We start from the raw sequence: 26,708 nt of genomic DNA, 5'->3' as shown, positions 1-26,708 counted from the left end.
TCATTGGTGGAGTAATGCATAAATAAGAATCAAACGTAATAAAGGTTTGTCAGTAAAAGGACGGTTTTGAAGGAGTCCTGTTACAGAGGTGGACAGCAGGGAAGGATTTCAGGTGTGTGTGCATGTGTGTGTGTGTGTGTGTGTGTGCGTGTGTTTGTGTGTGTGTGTGGGTGGGTGTGTGTATACATCAGTCTCCATTAGAGCACCACTGGCAGTAGGTGGGCGGCAATTTCAGGTCGGGCACTGACACGTCTAGTCCTAAGGGGGGCGCTCTTGATTCGGGAAATCAGGACTGCAGATAAAAAGAAAGAGAAAGTCAACCTTAACACCTTGAAATTCAAAGGGCTAAATCTTGGCCAGATATTATCGTTTGATGTCAGGACGGCACCTGTACCTCAGATGTTCCGTGTGGATCCTCAGTGGACGATTCTGTTTCCCTGACAACAACTGCCTTGGTGACCTGCATGTCTGGATGCTGCTGCTTAGCTTCCTGTATTGCAATAGCCAGCGCCTACAAGGGAAGGATGCATGATGTTTGTTATATAACACAAATAACAGGAACAAACTCAATAGTTCCTACAACTTTTCAAAAAAATCTCTTATGGATGTTCTATGACTCTAAGGACACCGATTGCTATAGAGTTCTAAACTAAGGTTAGACAGATACATCAGTTTTCCAATATATTGGGCCAATATTGGCTTTTTATTTAAAATCAGATATTAGCCAGTCATGTAGTCTACTGCCAATATGATGGAGGTTCCTCCCTGACCACGGCTACACATTAACAGTCTGTAAAACCTGCAATGAAATTGTATTTTCTTCTTGGACAATTCTTGGACAATTAAACAATGTAAAAATAATTTACAATATAACATTAACTCTTCATTTAAAAGCAGTAATGTACGCCAGATTGTCCCCTACCATTAAATAGGAAGGGTCATTTGCCCTGCTTCAATGAGCTGCTATCCCTAAAGGATTTTCATTAGTATTGGTTTCAATGGAGAGTTTTATGTTTCGCGTGATGGTCTAAATGCTGTTTCAGATACTTTTGCCAAGAATAAAATTCTAGGTGAATGATTGAAACCCTGTATTTTTTGAAAATGTTCAAGTTTAAAGGCACAAAATAAGTAGTTCCAGTACAAAAATATGGTATCGGTATAAGCCTTCATAACCCATATATACAACAGCCATACACATGCTACATGCTACCCAGTTCTCACCTGTTCCTGGTCCACATCATCGTCTCCTGTGATTATGATCCTCTTCTCAATCCTGGTCTCTGAATATCCTCCTTTCACCGTCTGCAACACGCAATGGGCTTTTCTTTTAATAGGCTTCAGAGCTAGACCAGATTTACCATAATTATACATGAAGTGGTATGTTTCGCAAGTTTTTAGGCTTCACTACCTTGGTGACGTGAGTGGTTGCCGAGGTAACGTTTTCAGTGACGAGGATCGGCGACCCTGACGCCTCTCTTCCCAGACTGCCCATATGTACCTGACAGAGTAGAACAGGTGATGGAATTAGGCAATTAAAATAGTAGAACAGCGAGGCACACACACTAAAATATGCATCATTACAGATTATAAAACAAAAATACTTGACTGTCTTCTTTTCCTTTTTTAAATTTTGTAGGACATGCAGTCAGGCAGACACTCAAGAATGCAGGTCTCTGGTTCACAGTCTGATTCTAACATTGTGGGAGAAGTAGGTTTAAGCCCTGGAGACCTAGAATGAGCGTGCTGCAGGTTGAGTTAAAATTGGAAAGGTAAGTCAGTATGTACTCACGGGGGATACACTCTCTCTCGTAGAATATGAAACCTCGCCTAAGCCACCGATACCATGGTCCTGAAATGTAAAAATTCATTATGTGACTTGTCATATTCAGAACAGCGGCCATGCAAATCAGGAAATCACATTTTCTATTGACTAGAGAAGTAAGTATTATTGTTTTTTGTTTTTTTTATTCTATTTATTAGCGTCAATTTTGTCACATCAGGATGAAAAATCTTAGAAAAACTTTTGCTTTTACTTATATTTAGTTAAAACATGTCTTTTCATCTACCTTATTTTTCACTAAAATGCTTAATTACCTGATCTGTGAACTCCACAATGGTGGTGGTGACCTCTGACCCATTGGGCTGCGTCTCAGTCCTGACATCCGTCTTCCTCACCGTCGGTGTTGGCATGACATCACTGGCCTCTCTGCTCAGTGCTGTGATGGTGGTGACACGGCTGCTGTCTCTGTACGACTGGTCTCTGTCCACTGATGAGGACACTGGCACTGACCTCTTTGGTTTTTTGGGTACAACAGGCTTGAGAGAAGAAAAACAAGATTTAATTGTTAGCACTCACAAGCTAAAAGAGTTTAAAGCACTGTTCTAGCTACCATAGTCCTTTACTAACATTCATAATAGTTCTAAGCTCTAAAGAAAAAGGGATAATTCAAGGGATAAATCTGGACACAACAACTAACAAAAGACACAACAAAATATATCAAAGACTGTGAGAAACACTTAGGGTGTGTGACCAAACCAACAGTTTGTTTTATTTTCATCTGACCCGTAGTGGAAGTTTACTTTGTTGCATTTTTGTATTTGGTTCATTTCAGTTCACACTGCCCAGTTACAAGCAAACCAGGGCTTGTAAACAAAAGTTGCATGGGCTCACCAGAAACGTGTTTTGGTAACCTGTCATCCCGCAAAGATAGGTTAACCCTGGGCGGAGGCAGGGTGACAGGTAACTTTAGGTAAAATGGACTTATCTGTACTCTCTGCCATAATTTACCTTCTCTGGTGTCCATACAGTTAAGAATACAATAGGAAATAGCTGAATATAAGCATATAAGCATCTCCTTATAACCATAAAACAATACATTTTGGGGTAATTTCCTGTATTTGGTTCAGATTACATTCTCACTCCTAATGAACTGCTCTGCACCAACCTGAGCACCAAGACCCGTATTTTCAGTCTGTGCGGTTATTTGTTGCACAACTGAGTTCGAATTCCCACCTGCCCAAACAAACCAAACTACAGGAGTAAATGCTCCAGAGTAAACTTCCTCAAACATGCTTGGTGTGAACACACCCTTAATATTGAGGATAACTTTGGTCTACCTGCACATCATGCCGTTTGACCTCTGGCCGGACCTCTTCAGCCTGGATTTGCTTGGCCGGAGGGCTGCTGCTGGCTCCTCTGGAAACAGGAGCGGCCACTAAGGGAGGAGGTGGTTCAAACGGGCCCTGGTGCTGCAGCAGGTCGATGCCCAGGCAAAGACCCCCGTCAGGTGATAGATCTCTCTCGCCCAGCTCTGTCATGCCCCTGGAGAACTCCTCCATGCCTGTGTGGAGGTCCATGAGGACGGTGAAGTCTACCTCGGCCTCCAGGCTGGACGTAGAGCTGACCGTGATGCTGGAACATTTGCGCTCAATGCCCAGGTGGGTTTCCTTCAGGTACAGGGTCTCGTGGTCCTGGTCATCCTCTGACACGGAGCCCAGACGTCTCTCCCACAGTTCCCTCTGTGGAAAAGATGGCAGAACGATTAATGCATTTACATGAAGCCCTTAATGAAATCAGATTAGTGAAATAATTTCCAGGTTTTGCATATCAAAAATAATACAGAAAAGCACAAACAAAACAAATCACAGAATTGGGAAGAAAAATGTGCAACTGATTTAAGTGAACGTGCGGTTTGTTTACTCATTTCCTGGCTGAAAAGGAGGAGGAGGAGGAAGACAAAGAAGGAGAAGGAAAAAGAATAAGAGACGAGCTGAGAGCTGACTCACCGAGGCTTCGCTGAGAGGCTCCTCATGAATGGCAGGAGTAGGAGGTGTCTCCTATAGAAGAAAACAAACAGTCGGCAAAAATAAATAATGAACCAAGAAAGCCTGTTTCAGTTCATAGAAGTGAACAACAGCCATGAACCATAATACCTGAGCACAGCATTATATTAGCAAAGGAGAGTAGAGGAAAAGAGAATTAAGTGGTTTTCACTGTCACTGCACTGACATTATGTTAGGGTGTACTGTTTGCAGCACAACACATGGTGGATAAAAGCATTCATTTTCATATTGAGTGAAACCTCATTTGCCATTTTCTCTACACAAAGCTTTCAAGCTAATTGCTTTTTGTAATGATTATCAGACTTCACTGCATTGTTATTTATTAAATGAAAATACGTAATACATCAATCAGCTACAGGGCTTAGGCCAAACTTGTAAAATAAACATACAAAGCTTAAGGCTATTGTCAGTGGCATGCACATAAGATGTATTTCCCAGGTTGACATCATTAAAAATGACTGCAAGTGCAATGGTAATGCCATGCACTGAGAGGTTAGATTAAAAAATTCCCTTTCAGGATTCAGATATTCATATTCACAAATACAGCATATGAATACCTAAGCCCTGAAAATTTTTGGCAGCTCTGCAGCCAATGATTACACCTAATCGGCTTTCCATTGACTGCTATTGCTACAGAGGTGCCAAGGCTGAACATTTGGTTCAAATGCCCTTCTCAGCCATTTACAAAAAAGATTTACATTTACAAAAAAAGGCTTCAAAGAAAGATGGTGGGAAGGTCTTGAACTCCTTGCAACAGCAACCACCTTTAGTCTGTGAGGAAAGAGGATGATGTTGGAAGGAATGACCAGGTGTTAACGTGACAAGTTAAGGTGGGATAAGAGGGACGCCTGAAGCTTAAGCAATGGAAATTTTGCTTAAAGGCCTGTAGGGTTCTGAAATGGCCAAGCAGATGTTAAGCTTTGCGAAGGGGAACAAGAGAGAGCGCAATAAGCTCCCTAGACCATGAACGTGAATTAAGTCGGTCAATGATGCGATGCGAAGGATCGTGAGCTTTTACCTTCTCATACACAGCCACATGAGTTCTAGAGTATGTGTGTGTAATTTTTTTTAGATGGTAAAAACAAGATTTGCACGACATCGCCTGAAGCTCATGCAATGCTTTACTTTCCGATGATTGACAAACAGGTTAGGGGGCAGATGGTTTACCGCTTGCTTCCTCTTGGTTGTTTCTTGGCTGGAGTTCCTGTAGTGGATGTGGCTGGTGTCCATGTTGCTCTGTCTGGTGCAAATGCCAGTCTCTCTGGACCACTGTGTTTTCAGAGGAAGGGTTCGAGGGGGAGTTGTTTGGTTGGCCGAAAACTTGGAGCTAGACAAGAGATTGTCTTTAAATTCTGGGTAGTTCTGAAGACGGTCTTCATGTACTAGTAAACCTCCACTTGTCCACTGACTTAGTCCTGTAATATCCATCGGATCCCTGAACTCCTGTTGGGCTAATAACTCATTCTTAAGCTGTTGATGTAATTGAGTTTGCTGCTGATATGACATTGTAGCTTCAGTGTGGTGTTTGGTGCCCATCATATTTTGCTTGACACTGTCTGTGGCAGATTGCAGTCCAGGAATATCATCCACTCTCTTTCCACTTTCCCAGGGCCCCTCTATTGATTTCGTCATCTGTGTATCCCCAACTGCACCGAAGATGCCTCCATCGGCCTGGGTTTGTGTTTGAGGGTTTACAACACCTTTGTTCCCTTTATTCAAAGACTTCTTTGATCTCTGTGGCTTGAGAGGAACTATTCTGGTTACTTCTGAGTGCGAGTTCCCACTTTTGCTGCAATCTTTTGCTCTCTCAGGGTTTGGGTCTTTTGTTTTCCAAGCTTCACAATGCCTCGCGTCAGTTTCAATTCTGCTCCCATTGCCCTTTGGGAAAGAATCCACTGCCACCAGAGCTTCCAAGTTCTTTGGTCTCTCTCTTCTTTGGTCTCTCTCTTGATGAAAGTTGTGCTGATACTGAGAGTGCCTCAACTCTCTGTTTTTCATTTCAGTCCTTTGTTTGGCATACAGGTTGTCTGCAGGAGGAGAGCCATATCCATTCTCTTGAACAGCATTCCTTGTAAATACGGTATCATGTGGATGCCCATTACTCGCTACAGCATTGTCCATGGGGTTCAAATCCATTAGTGCTGTTGCTCTCAGTTCTATTTCATGCTTTGGGGATGTTGCTCCTCCAGTTCTAGTTATCAAAGAATCCCAAGGTGTTAGACTATTGTTCATATTTGTTTCTTTTCCAATGTGACTATCCATAGACTCTGTATCATTCCAAGGTGCGACCGCAAACATGTCTCTACCCATAGAAGTATCACCTCCAGGGTGCTGTCTATAGAGGGAAGTCTTATTCTTTTCCACTTTAGAGCAAGTATCCAGCGCTCCTTCATAAACATCTTGCTTGTCAATCAATTTGGCATCACCAGTCGCCTATGTTGACATAGAGTAGACAGTTGCATTAGCCTAGCTAAATACTCTACTCTTCCATCTTTGATATCATAAATAAATGCTTATTCTAAATTTAAAATTCATAAGGACTGAATAAGTGAAAGCAGTATTTTGGGGACCTATGAGTATACAAAGTTGTGATGTATCTTTTTATATCTGTTTAATATTCAAGAACTGTTTTCCTCATTTTCTGTATTTTGGGTCAAAGGAATCAATTCTGACAGAGAATGGAAATAGTGTGCAAAAGGACAGGAAAGACTGATAGGGGGAATTCCCACTCCAATACAACATTTATAAAAAACAATGGTGATTAAATAGGAAAAGAATAAAAGTGAGTGTGCACCATTAGTACTAGAGCACAACTTGGGAATAGGGCCTCATTCTTACCGGTTTCCTCTCTGGGGTTCCTCCTGGAGGAGTAGCTGAGGAAAGGCGTTTCTCCCGCTGGGCCAGCTTGCTGTTGGGCTGCCTCAGAGCCCTCTTCAGCTCATTGATGCTCGCTTGATGCTTTTGCAGAACATCTTCCGGCTTATCCAAGAACTGCTGCTCACACAGGGGAAGGCAGATCATGGACACAAATTACAATGAGTTAAAATCCGAGTTCAAAATCTATTATATTCCTATTATAAACATTTCCAGAATTAAGCTAGACATGGATTTAAGTTGAAAATTAATGTGTGTGTGTGTGTGTGTGTGTGTGTGTGTGGGGGGGGGGGGGGGGGGGGGGGGGGGTGTTGTGTTTCATCTTGAAATTCCATGTTTGATTAAATTCTGGTGATGGTGTGGTGCATGAATGTTACAGAAAAATGGGTCTGTTTCAGTCTGTTTCAGTCTGTTTCTTGTCTAGTAGGGTGAGGCAAATTCTGCACCGCATGGATGGAGAACAGAAGACTGGATAATGACTACGGATATAGACCTTATTATACTCAACTAAAAAAAAATAGTGTTTGTGTTATTTTTCTTCTGCTTTTGGATGAGATATCTTTAACAAAAAGAGATCCAGGGACCTTTCCGATTGACTAAGGCCCAGGTCTATAAAGAAGGTGCAGTTATCGGTTCAAAGATTCCCCAATCACAGTGACAAAGCCTTAATGAAGTATTGATATTTTCCCTCAGGGCTATGTTGCTGCACTGTCTTACTAAAGTATTTATGTTCTAAAGTTAATTGTGATAAATAAGGCTTGCCTTGGTGAGCACATCACAGCCTTTGGAAGATGAATGCTTTCCCATTTGGGTTTGTATTCATTTACTGATCCAAACCTTACCTTCAACTGATAACAATGTTCAGATAAAATATGAAAGGGACATGCACAACCATGATATTAATTTTAAGATAATAGTGTACAGAATGATTATGAAGCTGTGGAAAAAAAGACCTGAATTGATTGGACTTAGTTAACACCAACTCTATCGCTGTCACTATTTATTCTAACAGTAATTCACAGGCACAGTGATAGGTAGGACAACACAGCACACCTGGTAAGGGTCACATACAGCACATGGCAAAGAGAGAGGACAAGCAGTACCTCTTGTTTGGGCCGAGGGATGGCAAGATCCTTGTCCAACAGATGGGAGAGCCCAAGGTGGGGCAATTGAGATGAAGTGGGGGTAGTAAGCAAAGCAGGAGATTGAGGATTGGGGGTGGAGAACGGATGCGTGCAGAGACAAAGAGGTAAAGTGCTGCAGGTGAGTCAAAAAGGCAGGCAGCCGGACGGACAGACAGGCAGAAACAGTTCACAGCATCTTTGGACTTAAACAGTTTAGCCATTTAATGTTCTGCCAAGGACACAGGGACAGTCCATTCCAGTATCAGCCAACTGACAATTAATGCAGACACTTACAGACTGATGAGCATAAATGTTTGGAGAAGGAGATTATTCCTATACTTCGTTATCCAAACATTTAGTGTGGAGGCATTACAAAACTATGAGTGACCAGACCCCTCAATGACTTAAATGCAATACCACTAGGCACAGTCATTACTTCCCACTGGGTCCAGTAGTAGATAACACTACTACACATACAGGAACGACAACTACCATATATATACACTGATGAAAAGTAGTCTAAAATGAATTTGTGAATATTTACAAGACATAAAACAGAGCGACGGTACATCTTTGACGCCAGCTTTACTTTTACTTAATAATCCTATTAGTCTTTTGGGTATCTCAGCTGGTGTGCCAGGAGATCTATCAACTTAAGAACAGTTGATTTCACTAAATCATCAGCAGCGTTTCAGTTCAGCACCATCTGTTTATCCCACTAATGACAGTTAATCCCTCTAATTTCAATGTACACACAGGGCCACTGTAATAGATGCACGCTATTGAACATGTGTTGACAAGTGAAAAAAAGCTTATTCCACTACTGTTGCATCGTTTAAGTCACTTTAAGGATAAATGCCTAATATATAAATCTAACATGAATTTGCACTGAAATTGATTCCCAATGGCCTAACTCTGGAAAAAATTACTCTGACCAGATAAGAAAAGCCTGCATAAATGTTTATCTAATGTTTTATGTCTATTCATCTGAAGAGTGATTCCTGTGGATTGTACACAATGGAATCGTGGATAAACATGATATACACGATAAGAAATAACATTCCCTGCAGAGGCAAAATAAACAATCAAAAAGGGGGGCAGGCCATGCTGAACAAACACACAGTACTGTGCATGACCAACTACAATCAAAACCACACAGACAGACACTAGTGCCCATGGCCAAAATACCTCTGGCTTTGAGTCTACAGGCGAGCTTGCCTCCTCACCCTGCAAGCGAGGAGGAGGAGGAGGTGGAGAGAGAGAGAGGGGGACAGAGAAAAAAGAGAGCGGCAGTTAGCAAGGTGTGTTAACATTACAGCAGGGGGGAGAAGAGAAGAACTGTTAGAGGGGAGGACGCTGGGTTTAAAAAAAAAAGAGGTCAAGTTAGATTTTGGGAGGAGATTTAAGAAACGGAGAGGAGAGCAGGGTGCCTTGAAACCATACTGAGAAGTCTTGAGATTGGAGAAGAGCGCAGAAGAGAGGAGCAGAGAAAGGTAGAAATCAGGCCGAGGACAGACAGAATGGGGATAGGGATTTACATTCTAAAATAAAAAGGAAAGCGGGAGAGAGGGATGAGGAGTGTTAGTCAAAAGTTCATGAGGGATTTTTTCAGATGCGGTGCGCTGCAGGTGCTGCGTACTTTTACTTTTTTTTTTTTACAGCCCAGTGGAACTGCTGTTGGAGATTTCTCTGTACTCACCTCAAAACTGTGAAATCAGTTTCAAATTGTGAGTGTAATATCTCATTCACCAGGTGAGTATTCCATTTACCATGTGGTGTACAATCTGATGATTACGGAGGTTATTGACGGGGCTATGGCCCAATATATTACATGCTCTCCTCTTCTGAATGATAACACGTAATGTATGCATACTATATGTACACAAAAAGGTACAACTTCCAGGCTTTCTCAACTAAGGTAACAAGAAAAGACGAGAGAACGGAAGCAAGTAAACAATTCCAGTGTATTTGGAAAGTGTCGTATTCTCTCGTCTTGTACCTTAAGCTCCAAGGTCTTGCTGGGAGTGGAGACGCCCCTCCGAGTCTGGTCCGGATCTTGATCTTGGTCCTGGTCGTGATACTGGTCCAAGTCCTCGTCCTGGTCGTGGTCATAGTGGTACTGATCATGGTCTAGGTCCAGGCTGCCCTCTTGGTCCAGGTCTTCTCTGGACATGAACTGGGTGCGCTCGCTGGAGCTTCGCTGGGACAGCTGGTCCATGCTGTCGCCTAGAGCTGAGGCTGTGGAGGAGGGAAAGCAAGGCAACAGTCAGTCAAGGGGACAGACAAATGCACTGTACAGCATTTAACAGGGCCACCTATCTCAAATAAGACATACACAAACATACCAATGATTCACAACATAATCCAGAAAAAATGAGTGAACGTATGAAGCTAAAAATGTCCAACTGTATATCTTAACTGGGGATGGTGAGGTATCATAGTGTTATGGGAGAAGAGTGGAGTCAGCAGTGTTCTCACCTCCGTCCATGCTTCGGGGCAGCAGGTACCTCTTGCTAACAGAGCGGTCAAACTGTGGGGCAGGCCTGTCAATCAGAGCGCTGGCCTGTCTGGTCTGGGCTTGGGTCCGCCCACTGTAGCGGAACTTGGAGCCAATCACCAGGAAGCCTTTGGGAGGCGGTTCCGGGGAAACCAACCTACAGGACGATTCGGTTTACGCAAAAATTGCCACAACTATTCACATTCTGCGCCCAGATATTCTACATCCCCTTATCTAATGCAGTACGCTTCATTACACTGTGTAGGTACCGACACGCTCTGATGAGGATTTTGTAGAGAGAGAGGTTATTATGGATTCAACTCATGAGACCATTGTATAATGAGTGTCACTTGAAGGACAACTCTACTGTGCAAAGTGTTACAGTGCATGCAACGTGTCACACTTGCAGTGCAAAAAAAAAAAACCTGTCTGTGTATCTGTGTGTGTCATGTCCTACCTGAAGAAGGTGTGGTGCTCAATGCAGACCTTCCACAGACGCTTAGAAGCCCGATGGTTGGGCAGCTTGAAGCCTATGGTGCTCTCAAACTGTTCATACTGGGGGAGTGAAGGAAAACAGCAGAGGTGGCGGAGGAGGGGAAGTGGATAAGAAAAGAAGAGTGAAGGGAGGGAGTGCAGGGGAAGACGGAGCGACGGTGGCGGGGTGAATTGTGTTTACTCTGCCTCAATGGAAAAATCAATTTTGTTTTTCTGTTTACTCGCAGAAATATATTCTCATGTTCTCCGCTGCCATGTCAGGTAGATTTTCCATCTCTAACCGACCCACAAATGAGCACTCACTCCATCAGAAATTCAATGGTCTGAACAGAGGAAGAGGCTTTCTAATCAATAGGTTATTATCAAACTAGCAGGTCTGGCAGTTTTCAAAGACAGAAGTATTCCTTTCATAATTTAAAAGTAAGTTTTGTTGCACATATATTCTCTGGGGACACGTTAGAATAAGAGTCCTTGAAAACACAGTGATGACACTCTAGGCAAATTAGAAGTGACAGCTGACTTAAGCCCATAGATCTGTGGAACAAACTGTATGCACAGAATGGCCTCACTATTCACTATGAAGATGTCAATGTCAGTTTAACAGTGTATACAAAACAGACTGTAGACATCCTGAAGGCCAAGAATGAAGGAAAAAAACCAGCAATTTATAATCATTTTAAAGTTGAAAACCAGAGCGACCATAATGCGATACTAACACTCGCAAGCAAAATCCTTGATGAAAGCAAATCCTCGACTGGCCAAACATGCTTTGAAGTCGGCATAAAGGAAGACAGCCTTTTTTTTTCAGAAGCACAAAAACATGACCTATCACACTAATCTTTAAGAGTGGTATCTCAAATAGCTATAAATAGTGTTTGAAAAGATACTCCTCGTCAGTTATCACACGGTTTACTCCAGATGAATCTCAGAAGTAACACTTTCATCGAACCATGAAATGACTATTTATGCAGCTTGGAACGAGTCAAGAGAGACAATGATGTAATTTCAACAACTGTGAAACCATGAAATAGAAATGTGAAGTTGTCTCTTTACCATATCATGCTTTATTCCACTTGTCTCAGCTTTGGAAGAACAACTGTTATGAGCTGTTTTAGTGGGGGTGTGCTTGCAGTAATTGTGCAGTGAACTGCTACTAAATCAAGCAAGATGCAAAAGGACAAGATAATGACAGTGTGTATTTACCTCTCCGGGGCGGATCTTGATGTAGAAGTTGCTCCTCTTGTAGGAAATCTTAAGGATCTTGGGCCAAGCGAACCGGTTGATCCTCAGACGGTCTCGGTAGATGAGCAGACCGTTGGCGCTCACACCCAGCATGATGTCAATGCCCTCCGAATCCTGGTGGGCAGAGGCACAGAGAATCAGAAATTAGAAACATGAAAACTGTGTGGACAGATGAAAGGTTTGGAAGCCTTGATGGTCTCTTTGTACCTTGGCGTGATGCAGGTCCACTCCATACATTGAGAGCTTCTTGGCATTTTCTAGAAAGTTCACCTCTGCCTCTGCTGGACTCATGCCCCTACGGTACAGATGTCACACATAATCTCATCCATCACGTCTTTCATATTCATCACACAAATCAACAAAAATAACCTTGATTGGCTTTTTAAAAAAAACATCTTAAGACTTATTTTTATTCCTTTGCTTTCAATGGCTCTTGAAGCTGTTATGTTGTCTGGTTTTCTGTTTCTGTTTTTGTCTATGTGATATGTGATCTTATGCTTTTAATTCTAAGTAAGTTTGCCATTATGATCTTAACATTCAATTGAATTAGTAACATCATAAAACCCATCCACATTTCCTCCGATTTACCGGGCCCTCTGACCTGTAGTTTCGGTGCAGCTCCATCACCCTCTCTTCTAGCTCGTGCGTCTGGTTGGGAGCGAAGCGGAAGTCATTGACGTAATCGGGGCCGTGTTCCTCGGCCTCGTAGTCTCCCAGCTCGGCCTGGACGGTGTAGGAGCCCAGCAGGGCGTGGGTGACGAAGGAGCAGGGCAGACGGCCTGACAGGATGTCGTCCCTCAGCTGGAGGCAGAGGTAATACCTAGAGAAACACAGGAGATTGGAGGCAAAGATGCCGCAGGCACAAACAGATATTTGGTTTATTATGGTAGCCAGGGCTGTAATGCTTGAGTCTAGTCTTGGTCTTGAGTCCAGTCCTGAGAACACTTTTCTCTGATAAGGGGTTATATAGATGTTGGGGTTACCCAACATCCATATAAATTGGATGTTGGGTAAAGTAGGGGGTAAAGTACAGAGCTCCTGCAGATAGATCTACATCTTTGTTGTCGTTAAGAAACTCCTTCAGCATTATTTTTACATTTGGAAAGACATTTACACTGTTTATTGCCTATTTCGGTCTTGGTCTTGAATAGAATTCAATTTGCTCTAGCCTCAGTCTTGACTTGGTCTCGACCTCCTTTTGGACATGGTCTTGACTCAGACTCAGCTGGACCTGGTCTTGGAATTGACTTGGACTTAGTTGGTCTTGACTACAGTCCTGATGGGAGCATTGTAGATATATTCTATCAATGCAAACATACCCTCCTATATACAACAGCCATAATACATACAGGCAAACCTACATTGTAGTGACATACTGTACACTTTGTGCAAAGATCACAGAGACACAAATCCAACTGTATTGTTTTAAAAGTCCATTCTTTTGCTATGAATACTGAGATAAAGAAGTCCCTGTTGTTGGATTACCTGGTGATGTCTTCAATGAGTATGGAGGGGTCTGGGGGATAAAACTTGACAGAAAATCCAAAGCTCCAGGAGCCAACTGTGGACAAACCACCGGCAACACAGAGTTAATACTGGTTTTTGCGAAGGAGTGCCGGTTCATTAAAATAAAATGTGTGTGGTTTTGTTGGACTGTACGTGTGTGAGTGTGTGTGTGTGTGTGTGTGTGTGTGTGTGGCTGCTGCTCTTACCTCGAATTTGCTTCTTAATCTCTTTTGAGGGATCCAACCAATTCTGATAAAAAGAAGACAAAATCCCTCTTGAGAAAATCCACCTCACCTCAGCAAAACCATCCGTGGCCCCTTTTTTAAGAGCCCCTTTCAGTACTACTGTACCTCACTTGCTGCACTTTCTTTTTCACTTCTATTTCCCTAGTCGAAAGCCAAATATATTCACACTACAAGGAAAGGGATGGAGGATTCTATAAACCACGAGTGCCTTAATATTGGGGGTATAAATGCCAGTTGAATCCAGCTCGCTTGGCTTAATGTCACTTGAGCTTTCTAAGGGAAGCCTTGATGGTGCGCTGTAGACCCTGTGTGCCAGTTTTAAAAGGCCAAACACTCTAATCACATTTCAAAGGTTAAAGGCCATCTGTGCCACTCTCAGGCTGTAAGTGGACCACGCCGCCAATCACGGTTAAAAGGGCAATCGGGGTCTTATTGCTTTATTACATCTAAAAAGGACAATCCCAGGCTAGCCCAGTCTCTCATGACAACTACATTTAGCCATTTACCTCTGAAATCAGTGACACAACCCAACCAACATAAGTTCTTCAAAGATAGTTGTAAAGGGTTTCTTCTCTCTCACACACTTCATCATCAGTATATACAGTGTGTATTTGGCCTTGGACTCTACAAAGCTATTCCCCTCAGTGGGACCTAAGTCTTCACACATGGAGAAGAAAAAATTGAATGGCAAATGCAGCAGTTTCCCTTCAGGACTTATTGTGAATATCAATTATAAAACCTATTTCCCAGGGCTATAGCCCCAGCACTGCATTTTTTTTCTACCTCTGAAACCAAGATCATCAAATATGTTTGAATACATATTGCCATTGCTGTTTGAAAAACTCGTAACTCAACAATTTTGGTGCTTTTCATGTTTTCACTTTAACTGAAGGATTACATGGTCCCATGTGGGTTGAGGAAATTGTCCCACCTCTTGGGCTGAAGAAACTCTTTCAAAAACTCTGTCAAAAACACATTGTCATCAAGCTAAAACAAGGCTGTTCCTGAAAAGCAGACATTTTGGAGATACAAGGTTTTCACCCGACAGAGATGCTATACAGTGGGAGAATCTTTTATACAGAATAATTACTTACAATTGTGAATATTACAATTACTGCACAACAACAGAAATAAAAATGATCAATAACTGACATATTAGAAGTTATTTTTGTGCTAAGAACTGGATCAACCTTTATGAAATAATATAGAACATCCAGTGTGTGTGTATGACCTTGGTGTTGTCCGTGTCCTGGAAAGTCAGGCCAAAGTAGTCCCTCTCCAGCAGGTTCAGATGGCCACACACCATGTCCAACAGGGTCTGGCCCTTGGCAAATTTCTGTCACATACACACACACACAGAGACATATAAGCATGCACAGATGAGCACATGCAGCATGTAGGCAGGTGACACGGTGCAGGTGCACTTGCACAGACATGGTTCTCACAACACAGAGACAGAGAGAAAAAGACGTAGAGTGTAACAGTGCAAGGTCATAAAGATATCATGGAGATTGATACCACAGTGCGCTCTGTGAGATATTGTTTTCATTATGGAATTGGGGGGTTGGTGGTCAACTACATAAAACACTAGCTAGATAATATATGTTTCTCATTATCTTTATTCATATTTTATAACATGAAAGCATAGGCAAATACCAGCAACATAAAAACCCAACCCTTGTGGGCTGAAAGATGTTTTCACGACTCAGTATGTCCTCGCCCCTGTCGAGTGGGAGGAGCTACATACAGTAGACTATGCCTATATAAGGGGAGGAATTGCATTTCACATCCCTGGTGTCTCACAAGACCACACCTATTTTCTCTCTAGCCCTTCAGGGCTGAAAACAAGGGCTCTGTGGGTTGCACAGGCGGCCTTGGCAAATGCTGTTTTCACACACACATGCACACACACACACACACACACACACACACACACACACACACACACACACACACACGCCATATTCATCTCCCAGGGAAACCTGGCTCCTATGGCGACAAAGCAACCAAGCAGCTGTTACCATGGAAACAGAAGTAATAGGTCCCTTCTGTGTATGCGTGTGCCCTCTCTCACTTTCTCTATCTCTGGTTACTACAGGGCCACGCAGCTTTGTTCAGCTCTTGTAAGAGAAAGCCAGCAGTATAATCGCCATACAATAAATATTAAATATGTATGACAGGTTAATTAATTAACCATTAAATGTAACCTGTCTCTTAGTCAAATAAATAGCAAGATCCCGCTGCAGTGTTATGAAGCTGCTATGGGCAAAGTAAGGAGAGTACAGCGCTGATTAACAGGCAGAGGCTGCAGCCTGAGATTTTTTGGGGAGCCGAGCATATATTCGATTTTCCAACAAAATGAAATTGCAACACACATTTCAGGTGGTCCCCCAAGCATGGCAACCAATTCAGGAGCTGTTGATGAGATTCCGTCGTCGCTCCAATTGGCTCCAATCACATTTCTGCCACTAGTTCTATGGGCTGATTGTGTTAGCAGCCATTTGGCGTAATCCTAGAAATCCATTTTGCCGATCGCCTCACCCATGCAAACAAGATGAAGAGAGACAGTATGTGTGTGGATGGGTTAATAGCTGGCCAAGGACATAGCAGATCTATTGAACTTGGCTACTTTAAGTAATGTAAGTGCATGGATAGCACTGTGGAGTTGAGTAGCTAGAGAGAAACTATAAAGATGTATTAAACTTAGCCTGTATAGCTGTAGGTCTTACAATGCAATACAATTTAGATAGCCAGGCTTTGTTCAGCTACAGCACTCGATCCTAACTGAAAGTAAAAATTCTAGAGTTCCCAGTGATATCAAAGATGTCATGCAGTGGAACAGGGACGACTGGATGATAAGACATCCCAGGTTTTCTGTTGTCCCAGAAGGCAGCGCTCAATACCATTCTATAGCTCAAATGAAGCTCAATATAAACAAGTTGGAGCTTGGGTGGCCTAGTGGTTAGAAAGACCGCCCTTCAACTAGAAGGCCTGGGTTCAACATCCATCCTGCTGAAGTGTCCTTGAGCAAGACACCGAAAAATTATTAGATTGTTGTTATTACATTTAGAAACAGGGAAGGAAGGATACAGAACATAGATAAACACTTTTTTTTATCATCCTTTAAGCTACTTGAGGAGAGACTGAGCCTGGTCCCAGTCCCATGAATCATTCATTTTGATTTAACTCGTTAACCACATGACCATATGAATTTCACATTTCAAGGGACTGGTAGTTTCCTCTGAGGAGGCGGTTTGAGTGTACAGGCGCTGAGCGCTCTGTGGGCAGAATGCTAATAGCCTGTGTTTATGTACAGTTGTAGCCATTGTACAATTGTCCCACTTTTGTACTGCATGCTTGTTGCTGCTGCTGCGTCTCTCTCCTAGGGCTGGGCGATAATTCAATATTATCGTTTATCGTCTTTCAGTGGAATCATATCGTAATGATATGAAGATATTTTAATATCGTGACACACATTTCTGCTGTCTAAATTGATGATGACAAGCAAATTTTACTTAAAAACTCTCATAAAATGAGGTATGGTAGGAATATTATTTGAATATTTCTGTTTTGTTTGACATCACACCTGACATTACCATTCGGTTCAATGAGATGAACATTAATTTGATTATTTAACGTGATTTTGCGTACATGAACCATATCGTGATATATATTGATATCGAGAAAAATCCTTATGATTATCATGATATTGATTTCAACCATATCGCCCAGCCCTACTCTCTCCCCAAGAGGAACTGCTTGGAAAAATCAGCAATGGGAAGTTACAGGAATTATTTGGTTGGTTGAGCGACATTACACATTTATATAACAATATAGGCTACTTATGTGGTGCTACCCTAAACCTTAAAGAAAGAACTATCTACAGAGCTAATGCAGGATAGACGAAGGATAAATGCAGGAATGGGGACTTTCACAATGGCTACCACTGTACACACACGAGTAAAGCACCTCTTAAATACTGTGGTTACAGCTGAGCATTGAAATATCAGCCGCACAGAATACAATGAAGTGAGGAAAGCAGACCCAAAGACAGCCGTGTCAGTCCCATGAATTGGGAAACTCAGATGGTCCTGTGGTGAACCAGTCAAAATGATTGAACCGTGAAAATGAATATAAGCATTTCATGGGCTGGACCCGTGCCAAGAAAATTTAGTTCAGCCAAAGTTTAAGTAGTTATAATATGGACACAATGGTCTCCTCGGGATTTCATTAAAAAAATTTAATGTCAGATGTTTTTGAAATAGATAATAGCTAGTCTCCCTATGTGTGTGTGTGTGTGTGTGTGTGTCTCAATAGTCTAGGTTTGAGAGCAGCTAGGTAGGCAGGTGTGGGAGTTCTTGCATTAACAGTATGGCCTGAGGTTAAGGATTGGACAATGTAAATGCACTGCGCTCAATCAATATCTATAATGTTGTGAGCCAGAGATCAATAGGAGAGAAGTGCAGACTGCCGCTCTGTGTTTATATCATCGGGGCCAGTTGCTCGTCGGACATCATTACTGTAATTACCATAATGATACCTGGGGATTTTACCATATTCATCAGTATGTCCTTCTTTGCCCTTTTTTCCATTGTGTGGCTCCTCGTCTACACACTCGCACACTCGCACACACACAAACCAGCACTGTACTCTCCTTTCAAGGTACCTAACCCCTCTCCATCTTTCTCTCTTTCCCTCCCCCACTCTCTCTCCATCTCCTCCTGCTGCTCTTTCCCTCTCCCATTCTATTTTCTCCCCGGTCGAACGTAAGAGCACTCATCTGTCAACTGTATGGATTTCCTGTCAAAGCCCAATACCTCTGATGTCACTGCCCAGGTGACATGAAGAAGTGTGTGTGTGTGTATGTGTGTGCATGCATGCACGACAGAAAGAGAAAGAGTGTGCGTGTGTGTGTGGGGGATACCTCAGTCAGGATTGGTGACATATTTCTGTGCTCCCTGGCTGCTGTAACTAATATATGTGAGGTCACGTGGGTGACAGTTAGCCATAAAAGGAATACGGTTGACACGAATAAGGCCGAGCAGCGGCCAACAAGATCATTCCCGTCACACACCACACTCCATCACCGGCAACAGCCAATGGGGTTACAGCGCTGGCTTTAATGTGATTCATGGCAGCGCTGTTAAGTCCAGCCCGGAATCTCCCTCAGTCATGTGTGGAACGGCCCTTAAACACCCCTCGCTTCATTTTAGTCAATTTTCTGCCATACATGATCATGTTGGGCGGGTGGAGTGCTGTAAAATGAACCCGGTGGCAGCGTGGATTCACCAGGCCACGCCCGTCTGTTTACTAACACAAAAGGTTAAAGTGTCACTACGCACGGAAACGCAGGATTGCTCATTCGAATCCTCCATCCCCCACAATACTGAGCTTGTCTCTTCCTCGCTCCCCCCCTCTCACTCCCACTCTCGGTGAGAATAGCAACAGAACTGCATTCCCTGAGTCAGTAGTATGTGTTACCCTCAGCAGCACGAGGCAGACTAAATCCCACTGTGGTGTACTGTGGTGTGGTGTGCTGAGTCAAGGGCTCTGCTCAAAACGGGGGAGATGTACACCAGCTTTCTTAAAATGCTTTCTTTCTTGTCACCTTGCAGAGCGAGATATGAATTTCAAGCATGGAAAGCGAGCCAAGCACAAGAGAGGCACTGCAAAACCACCTTTTGACATCTTCCTTCTAATTCTTTCATCCACATTTGCAGCATTGCTAAAAAGTAAAAAGTTCCCGAAGGATAACTCTTCGGAAAGGGAACATTGTGTAGTTTGTGACTCAAATTGAACGCCTACTAGAAGCTAATTATCTCTTTAAATGTAAAGTGCACTGATGAGGCATTTTCTCCATCTTTCTTGTACAGCAAAGCAATGACAATTAAATAGCATACCTCCACTGCAGTCTCATAGTCTGAGCCGTCGAGTAGAGTGACTTTGACCGGGACAGTCTTGGGCCGCTTGTTGGTTTTCTGGGGGGATTTGGAGGCCTTGCTGGGGGTCTTCTCTGAGCTATCATCCATGTCCCCGTGGTCCTCTGGAACCTGAGAGATATAGTCCTTCCTCTAAGTGAGTCAGCTTCAAATGTTACGCCATCAGCAGAATCACCATCCTTTGTCTTTAATGAAAATACTTTAATTCTGAGTCCAAGTGGCATGCATAATTGTCTTGGGAAGTGAATTAAAGCCAAAATGAATATCTTTGATCATTTGAGGCAGCCATCAAATGCACGGTGTAGTGTGCGCTGCTCCGAGATGTTAAGATGTTAAGTTGCTGGCATAGGCAGAGAGGCTAGCTGCCTTGCATATCAAACGGCGAGCCGGAAGGCCCCCGAGTGATTGAGGGGCCGGAGTAAAATGATCTACAGCTGCTGTGAGTTCCGCAGCGCTCCCACCTGATTGGTTCTCCTGGCGTCACCCTCCATCGCGCTCTGCATTTCCCCAGCCAAAGCCTTCTCTGTTGTCATAGGAATGGCTCACAATCCTGCAAACATACATAAACATATTCAGTCAACATCAAATCATCTCCTGTTCCAAGACCCAACCTCAACTGTTTACCGCAGCTAAAAATCCAATCTGCCCATGAACTCCTGACAGATTGTCCTCACTCGTACACCACAGAATCGCACGCTTTCCCAAACCCACGCTGAATATGAAATCTTCACTTACACTAAGTGGTCCTGATACACCCCTGACATTTTGGCATAATGGCTGACCGCAGAACGAATACCTGTGACGCCACGTCCAATTACCTTTGGAGCTGACAGCTATTATGTGGTGCCTTCAATTAGCCCGTGCCGCAATTCACATTTAGTGGGGTTTTTTCACATGTGGCCAGGGCATTGTGCATAGGGGGATGGGGAGAAAGAGAGAGGGAGAGAGAGAGAGAGAGAGAGAGAGAGAGACTAGCTCAGTCAGTCAGTCTTGGCTCACAGCCTCCCATAGGAGCACTCTGCATGAAGAGCGTTGGCTTCAGGACGCTCTCCTCTCACACTAGCGAAGGAGATAGCATAAATTACATCAGCCTGAGCCCTGCAGCACCGCACAAGACAGCAGACACACAGAGATAGAGAGAGCGAGAGGGAGAGAGAGAGAGAGAGAGAGAGAGAGAGAGAGAGGAGCGGGAGGGAGAAGATGAGGAAGGAGAGGGCACAGGGAACGTGACAACAATCTCAGAATGAGACAGGAGGAAGGAACGAGTGCCACAGACTAAAAGACAGAGGTTAGGAGGAGAGCGACACGAGGGGGAAGAAAGAGAGAGAGGGGTTGGAGGGAAGAGAGAGTGACACCTACAACAATGGCTGATAGAATATATATAAAAACGGGAGAGCGAGAGACAGATGAGGCTTGTCATCTGAAGGTGACCACTGCTAGACTCTGGGAGCGATCCGACTTGGACTCTTGCAAAGTGCTTTTTCTCCTGGCGACGTAACAGTAAAATAGCCGACATTCAGATTAAGCGTTACAGCTAAGAAAAATGAATTCTCTTGGTCCAAGATAAAGGCTGGAGTCACTCACGCTTTATAATAAAAAGTGGGCATAGGGTCACAGGCTCAAGATTCTTTATGTGTCAGCTGATATTTTCCGAGACAAAATGGGAAATTTTCTTCCAGTCTACAGGTTGTCTTAAGTCTTAACATAAGCCTGGTTTGAGATAGAGTTCATTGTAATTGAATGGTAATGGTGCATTGTGGTTAATCCCTCATGCCACCTATTTTTTATTTTTTTTTGCTAGACTTGTTATTAGGATGACAGTTTATTCTAAGAAATATATCCATGGTAAGAAATGTAACCTAATGCAAATGTCACAAATCAAAATGTGGGTTGGTCTGCGATCCAAATTACCCAACTTGGCCTTTTTCTACACCTGATGAGTCTTATGATCTATTTGGACACGCCCAGTTCCCACTTCCCACACAAAAATATGCTTCAGAGATATCAGGTTCTTGCTTTCTTAGAGTATATTGATTATCTCAGAATATTCTCATGTAGCAGCCTCTAGAAAAAGATTGTGTGAAAGATATGCAGACTCATCGCAATTTCTTCTTAAGAGACACCTGGGAATGTGTCAGCCAAAGGAATGTGTAATATTGTTTAAGGACTGAGTTCTAACTATTTTGTTAATAACTACCTCTAAAGTCTGAAATGACTTCTATACCGCAGTAAAGGGAATTTTCAGTTAAACTGTCATCATGTAGCATATTACTGTTTACAACTGTTGATTAGAAAGCTAGAAAGTGTGTAATTCTATCAACTCCTCTAAATTTGTACTTTGTCACAGACACTGTGACACATTTTTGTGTTAATAAACCATTAGCCTTGAATATAAAATGTGAAATACCATAAAATAAAGGATGAGGCTAATGAGAGGAAGGGATTAGTGAAGAAGGGACATGGGAAGCTCAGACAGAAAGTGCAACGCTTTCAGGGAAAGCCGTTATTAGGGAGGAGCAAAACAGCATCTTAATTTGGTTTAATAATTGCAGGCGATGTATTTGTAAACCAGCGACGGATACTGTAGTATTAGTCGACAAAGAAGAAGTCCTAATTAACATTTTCTCCTCGCCCAGCTGTCTGAGTGCACCTCTGTATTTACAGCTCGGGAGGCTGGGTCACAGCACGTCTCAACTTTCATGATAGGTGAACCTCGCGCTGCATAATCAGCCAGGATCAAAGCGGAATACAGACTGGCTCAGGAGAGGCTGCAGATGTCACACACAAGCCGTGCAGGGACCCTTGAAAGTTTAAATGGGTTGTTGTAGGTTATTTTTATTATTAATGAATGGTAATGTAATAGTTTTCAAAAGTTACTCTCATAATGGCTGTATATCACACTGACCAATCAACTTCTTTTGTTTTTCAGGTTACACTATAGACACAAAGAAAGTGAAATTTATTAATTTGCCAAACCATACCGTGCCTCTGCGTCTAGATTCTACATTTGCCTAATGTGACTCATGTTTATGCAATGAGAAAATGTCAAATTCTGACAAGGGGAGCAGCCAATTTACATGAATGCATATACACTCTATGAAAAAGCAGCGCTACTGTCTAACAAAACTGTACCACCACATGAAGTTTGCATACTAATGAAAGTGTCTGTTTGTGTTTATCAATACTGCCTCAACAATATCTGCCAGCCTCTCCAAGGAAACCTCAAAGGCAAAGAGGAGATTCACAAGCTCACAAGGATTTTGTGTAGGAATGCGACGCAATCTAATTTAACATCAATGCTCTATAGTGAAGAATACAGTAGAGACAATTCCAAATCCACTCTTTTACCCTGTCATCCACCTCTAATCTCATCTCACCCTGCTGATAAATATCAAGTCCCCTGAATAGTCGATCATAAGAGCTACTCAGATCCATCCACATTAATACCCATACTTGGCGTGAATGTCAACCCCAAGAAGCAGCTGTCAGAACATGCATCAGTGGATCACGAGCGAACTTGAGGAGAATCCTAATAACGCCGTGGATATCAGTGTCAGAGGCTTACGTGCTCATTTCACACACGTCAAGATCGCTAGGACAATCAATTCTTTCATTTGGCTTGCTTTGCGATTCAATCACTCCGGCTTCACATCTGTTCTGGTCACCGCACACCTAATCATCTGTGTGAGGGAGATGATGGAGAATGAGATGTGCGAGGTGCTGCGGTTGCTTAGATCCAAAATTCCTATAACAGGCCTGTGTGTTCAAAGAGGCTCCCATTAAAGGTGTGTTTTCACAAAATTGTCTGTGACTCTTTGGTTGATGAACTTCTCAGAGAAAAGTCTCCGTGGAGTATGACAGTATGGATGTTTAGTAGGTGAAGTTATGAAATGACTTGAGGGATAGAATTGCTATAAAATTGATAATTAAGTAAGTTGCCTTTGTTTACTAATGGAAGACAGAAACAACTCGTAACTTCAGAAGGCTATGGAACAAATTAACACATTTTCAGATTAAATTTAGCAAAACAGGTGTCCAATTTATCCCTGTATTCCATTTTGAACACTGCGAAAAACATCCATCTTAACGAGTCATTTAGTCTCATATTCAGAATCAGATCAAATTCAGAATTCAAATCGTATTTTTCTTAAAATAAGAGAACAATTCTGCCATTGGGGTGAGATAACTCCACTTGCTTCCAATGCAGTTTCACTTGTTTCAGGAATTTTCTAGAAATGAGTGTCAATATTTTGAAACAAGTCAGAGCAAGGCAGATCACTGCACTAAAAACTACACTATCAACAACACTATCAACAAAATGACACTTCAATCTACAAAATCTGTGAAACAAGTTGATTCGCATTTGAAACAAGTGAAATCATCTAACCCCACTGGCAGATTTCTTCACTTGTTTTAAGAAAATTATGATTTTAGGACTCAATAATAGACTACATGACTCGTTAAGACTGATATTTTTGCAGTGATGAACATATTGCAGTACTTTTTTACTCAAGTGTTCTTTCACATGCTTAATATATCCATAGTTTCTAGTACAAGATGAGGCTTTAATCTCTCCTACCAAAAATTAACCTTGACTGGATAAGAAGTTTCACTAAATTAGACAGCTCACAGCACATGCACAGTGCTTGTTATGAGCTGCGGAGAGGATAATTGTTTATACATAAGATAGCTATCTAGCTAAATATATCTCATTAAATTCAGACACTGCACTGATACTGTAACTACGGTTTGGCAATTTCAATGTCTGCTTGCATCATCTATTAATCTGAAGCTTTTTAGCATTTTATGGTGAGTTTATGAATACTAAGTCACCTAGATGAACGTATGTGTGTGTTTGTGTGTGTGTGTGTGTGTGTGTGTGAGTTTTCTGAATGTGTTTCTAGCCTGATGGGAAATATTAGCGCCTTAAACTGACTAAAGGTTGCATTGATCCCAAAGTAACAATGATTCTAATTGTATCAGACACCAGAGACAGAAATCGATGTAATATTGATAGAAAAACTGGGGAAGCTTTGCGGCTCATTCTCGTTGTTTACCCATACCACTGACTGAACACTGCTGCTTGAATAGGATTTATGTTAAGCTATGTTAAGCAGCTGGTTTGAGTCCCACATGCGCATTGGTCAGCTAAGCACCTTGACCCTGCCAAAAACAGCATGACTGTATTATCACATTTACTGAAAACATATATTACACTACCCACACTTTCCCATTAGCTTTGTGCTCCAGCGTTTAGCAGACTTACCAGCAGAAATAATTCATTCAGGACAGGAGAGGGCCATGACTCATTTACACCTCCTAAATTGTGAATGGCTGACTGCCATTCAGAGGATACAGACATCCAGACAATGTGTTAATATATGGGACATCTGATAACTTGACTTTTCCTAAGACAAATTACTGGCTTTTTGGGTTTCAAAAATGTTTTATTATACAGCCCATTCTTTCACATAACAGAATATTTACTGGCTTTTTGGGTGAGAAGTAAAACTGATAAGTCTAACTTCCATGATGCACAGTATCTCCAAGTGTCAAAAGAATAGATCATATCTTCAAAGAAAATGGATGTACTTTGTTTCCATGGGAAGCAATGCCTATTGAAGTGCGTGACAAAACGCTGCAGACGTCAATAAGATAAGATAAGCTCAGTGTAGCTGAACACAGTCAGTTATTGAAGATCCTCTAAGACAAGCCACTGATAAGCAAAATTCAGTCCTATGCCTTTACCGTAACACACACACACACACACACACACACCCCCAAAGGCATGCATGTGCACACATACACGTGCACGCTTGCAGACATGTCTATCTTTGAGTCCCTCTCAGTAAGAAACGCTCATGACTGTATCAGCCTCGCCATGTCAGTCTATCTCTGGAGATGACCTCCTCTCTGCTCTCGGTTTCAAAGTCAGTCCAGATATAATCATTATCGAGCATCAGAGCCTCAAGAGATATCGCCGGCCAGATGTACGCTTGGATCAACAGCAAGACTTTGAAAGCGTATACTCACTGAAGTGGAAAGAAGTCTAACTCAAACTGCACTACGTCAACTCTGCTCCAACCACAGAATCCAAACAACACGACGCCCCCAAAACACTCAGCAGTTTAAATAGATCGTCAGATTATAATGGAAATGATGGGGGATCATTTTGGGCAGAATGATGTCCATGATGCACCATTCACCATGGCCTGACTGTGCCCATCTGTCTTCATGCCATCCTCCAAAACAGAGACTCTGTCAATTTGCAGGCCCAAAACCTGATGCATGTTCAGGCAGGTCTCAGTCGCCTGCAGGCCGATCCTTTATCAGCCAGACAGGTGGGCAGGTGGAATCCATCAAGTATAGCATCTCAAAAACATGTCACCGTGGAGCGGGGGAAACACAGGGAAGACAGCTTGTGGATTCAGCTCATCAAACACAGTATGTTGTCAAGAAAATTGTGCATGTGCTTATACAGCATCAAGTGTTGCAAACAAAAAGGTCTGGTATGCTGTGTGAGAGCAAGAGAGTGACAAACGCAGGAGTAATTTCTGCCATCTGCCCCTCCTCCAGTCACAGTGTCAACGCTTCTCCAGAAAAGTGAATGGAGTTTTGGAAAACAAATTTAAAAAGTATCAGGCTGCAGATTTCCAGTGACAATCAAGACATTTCTGCCATCTCAGAAAATGCTGCGCTGAGCTGTTTCTCACCGATTTCTCTTGCGGTTTTAGACAAAACAATATGTCACAGGAAATCCTCATCCTAACCTCTCCTAAATTTAGGAACAATCTACCGGATTTCTGAAAAATAACCCACTGGTTTTTTGCAACGATAACCACATCCTTGAGAAATTTGTGTCAGGCCTTAGAGCGCTACACAGCAAAACAATCTCCCCCTCACTGTTGATGCCCGTGATTGCTTTATCCTTTTAGATCTAAGT

At 42.5% G+C, this 26,708-nt stretch overlaps 1 protein-coding gene across 1 annotated transcript; it reads right to left on the bottom strand.

The window, feature by feature from the left end:
• Positions 1 to 286: 286 nt before the first annotated feature.
• On the bottom strand, positions 287 to 20,298 carry LOC139918133 (band 4.1-like protein 1). Its single transcript, XM_078288082.1, has 21 exons — positions 20,227 to 20,298; positions 19,727 to 19,891; positions 15,058 to 15,162; positions 13,788 to 13,830; positions 13,561 to 13,636; positions 12,677 to 12,895; positions 12,283 to 12,370; positions 12,037 to 12,189; positions 10,796 to 10,893; positions 10,320 to 10,495; positions 9,841 to 10,079; positions 9,030 to 9,068; positions 6,682 to 6,840; positions 3,787 to 3,837; positions 3,139 to 3,519; positions 2,095 to 2,316; positions 1,790 to 1,849; positions 1,409 to 1,498; positions 1,222 to 1,302; positions 395 to 511; positions 287 to 292 (listed from the first exon to the last, which is right to left on the bottom strand). Exons 1-21 carry the CDS (start codon positions 20,296 to 20,298, stop codon positions 287 to 289), a joined length of 2,640 nt encoding a protein of 879 aa, XP_078144208.1.
• Between the last annotated feature and the right edge of the window lie 6,410 nt (positions 20,299 to 26,708).

Source organism: Centroberyx gerrardi, chromosome 14 (assembly GCF_048128805.1).
Source record: "Centroberyx gerrardi isolate f3 chromosome 14, fCenGer3.hap1.cur.20231027, whole genome shotgun sequence".
Taxonomy (NCBI): domain Eukaryota; kingdom Metazoa; phylum Chordata; class Actinopteri; order Beryciformes; family Berycidae; genus Centroberyx; species Centroberyx gerrardi.
The sequence above is the reverse complement of the archived record's forward strand: the minus strand, read 5'-3'. Positions and strand labels throughout refer to the sequence as shown.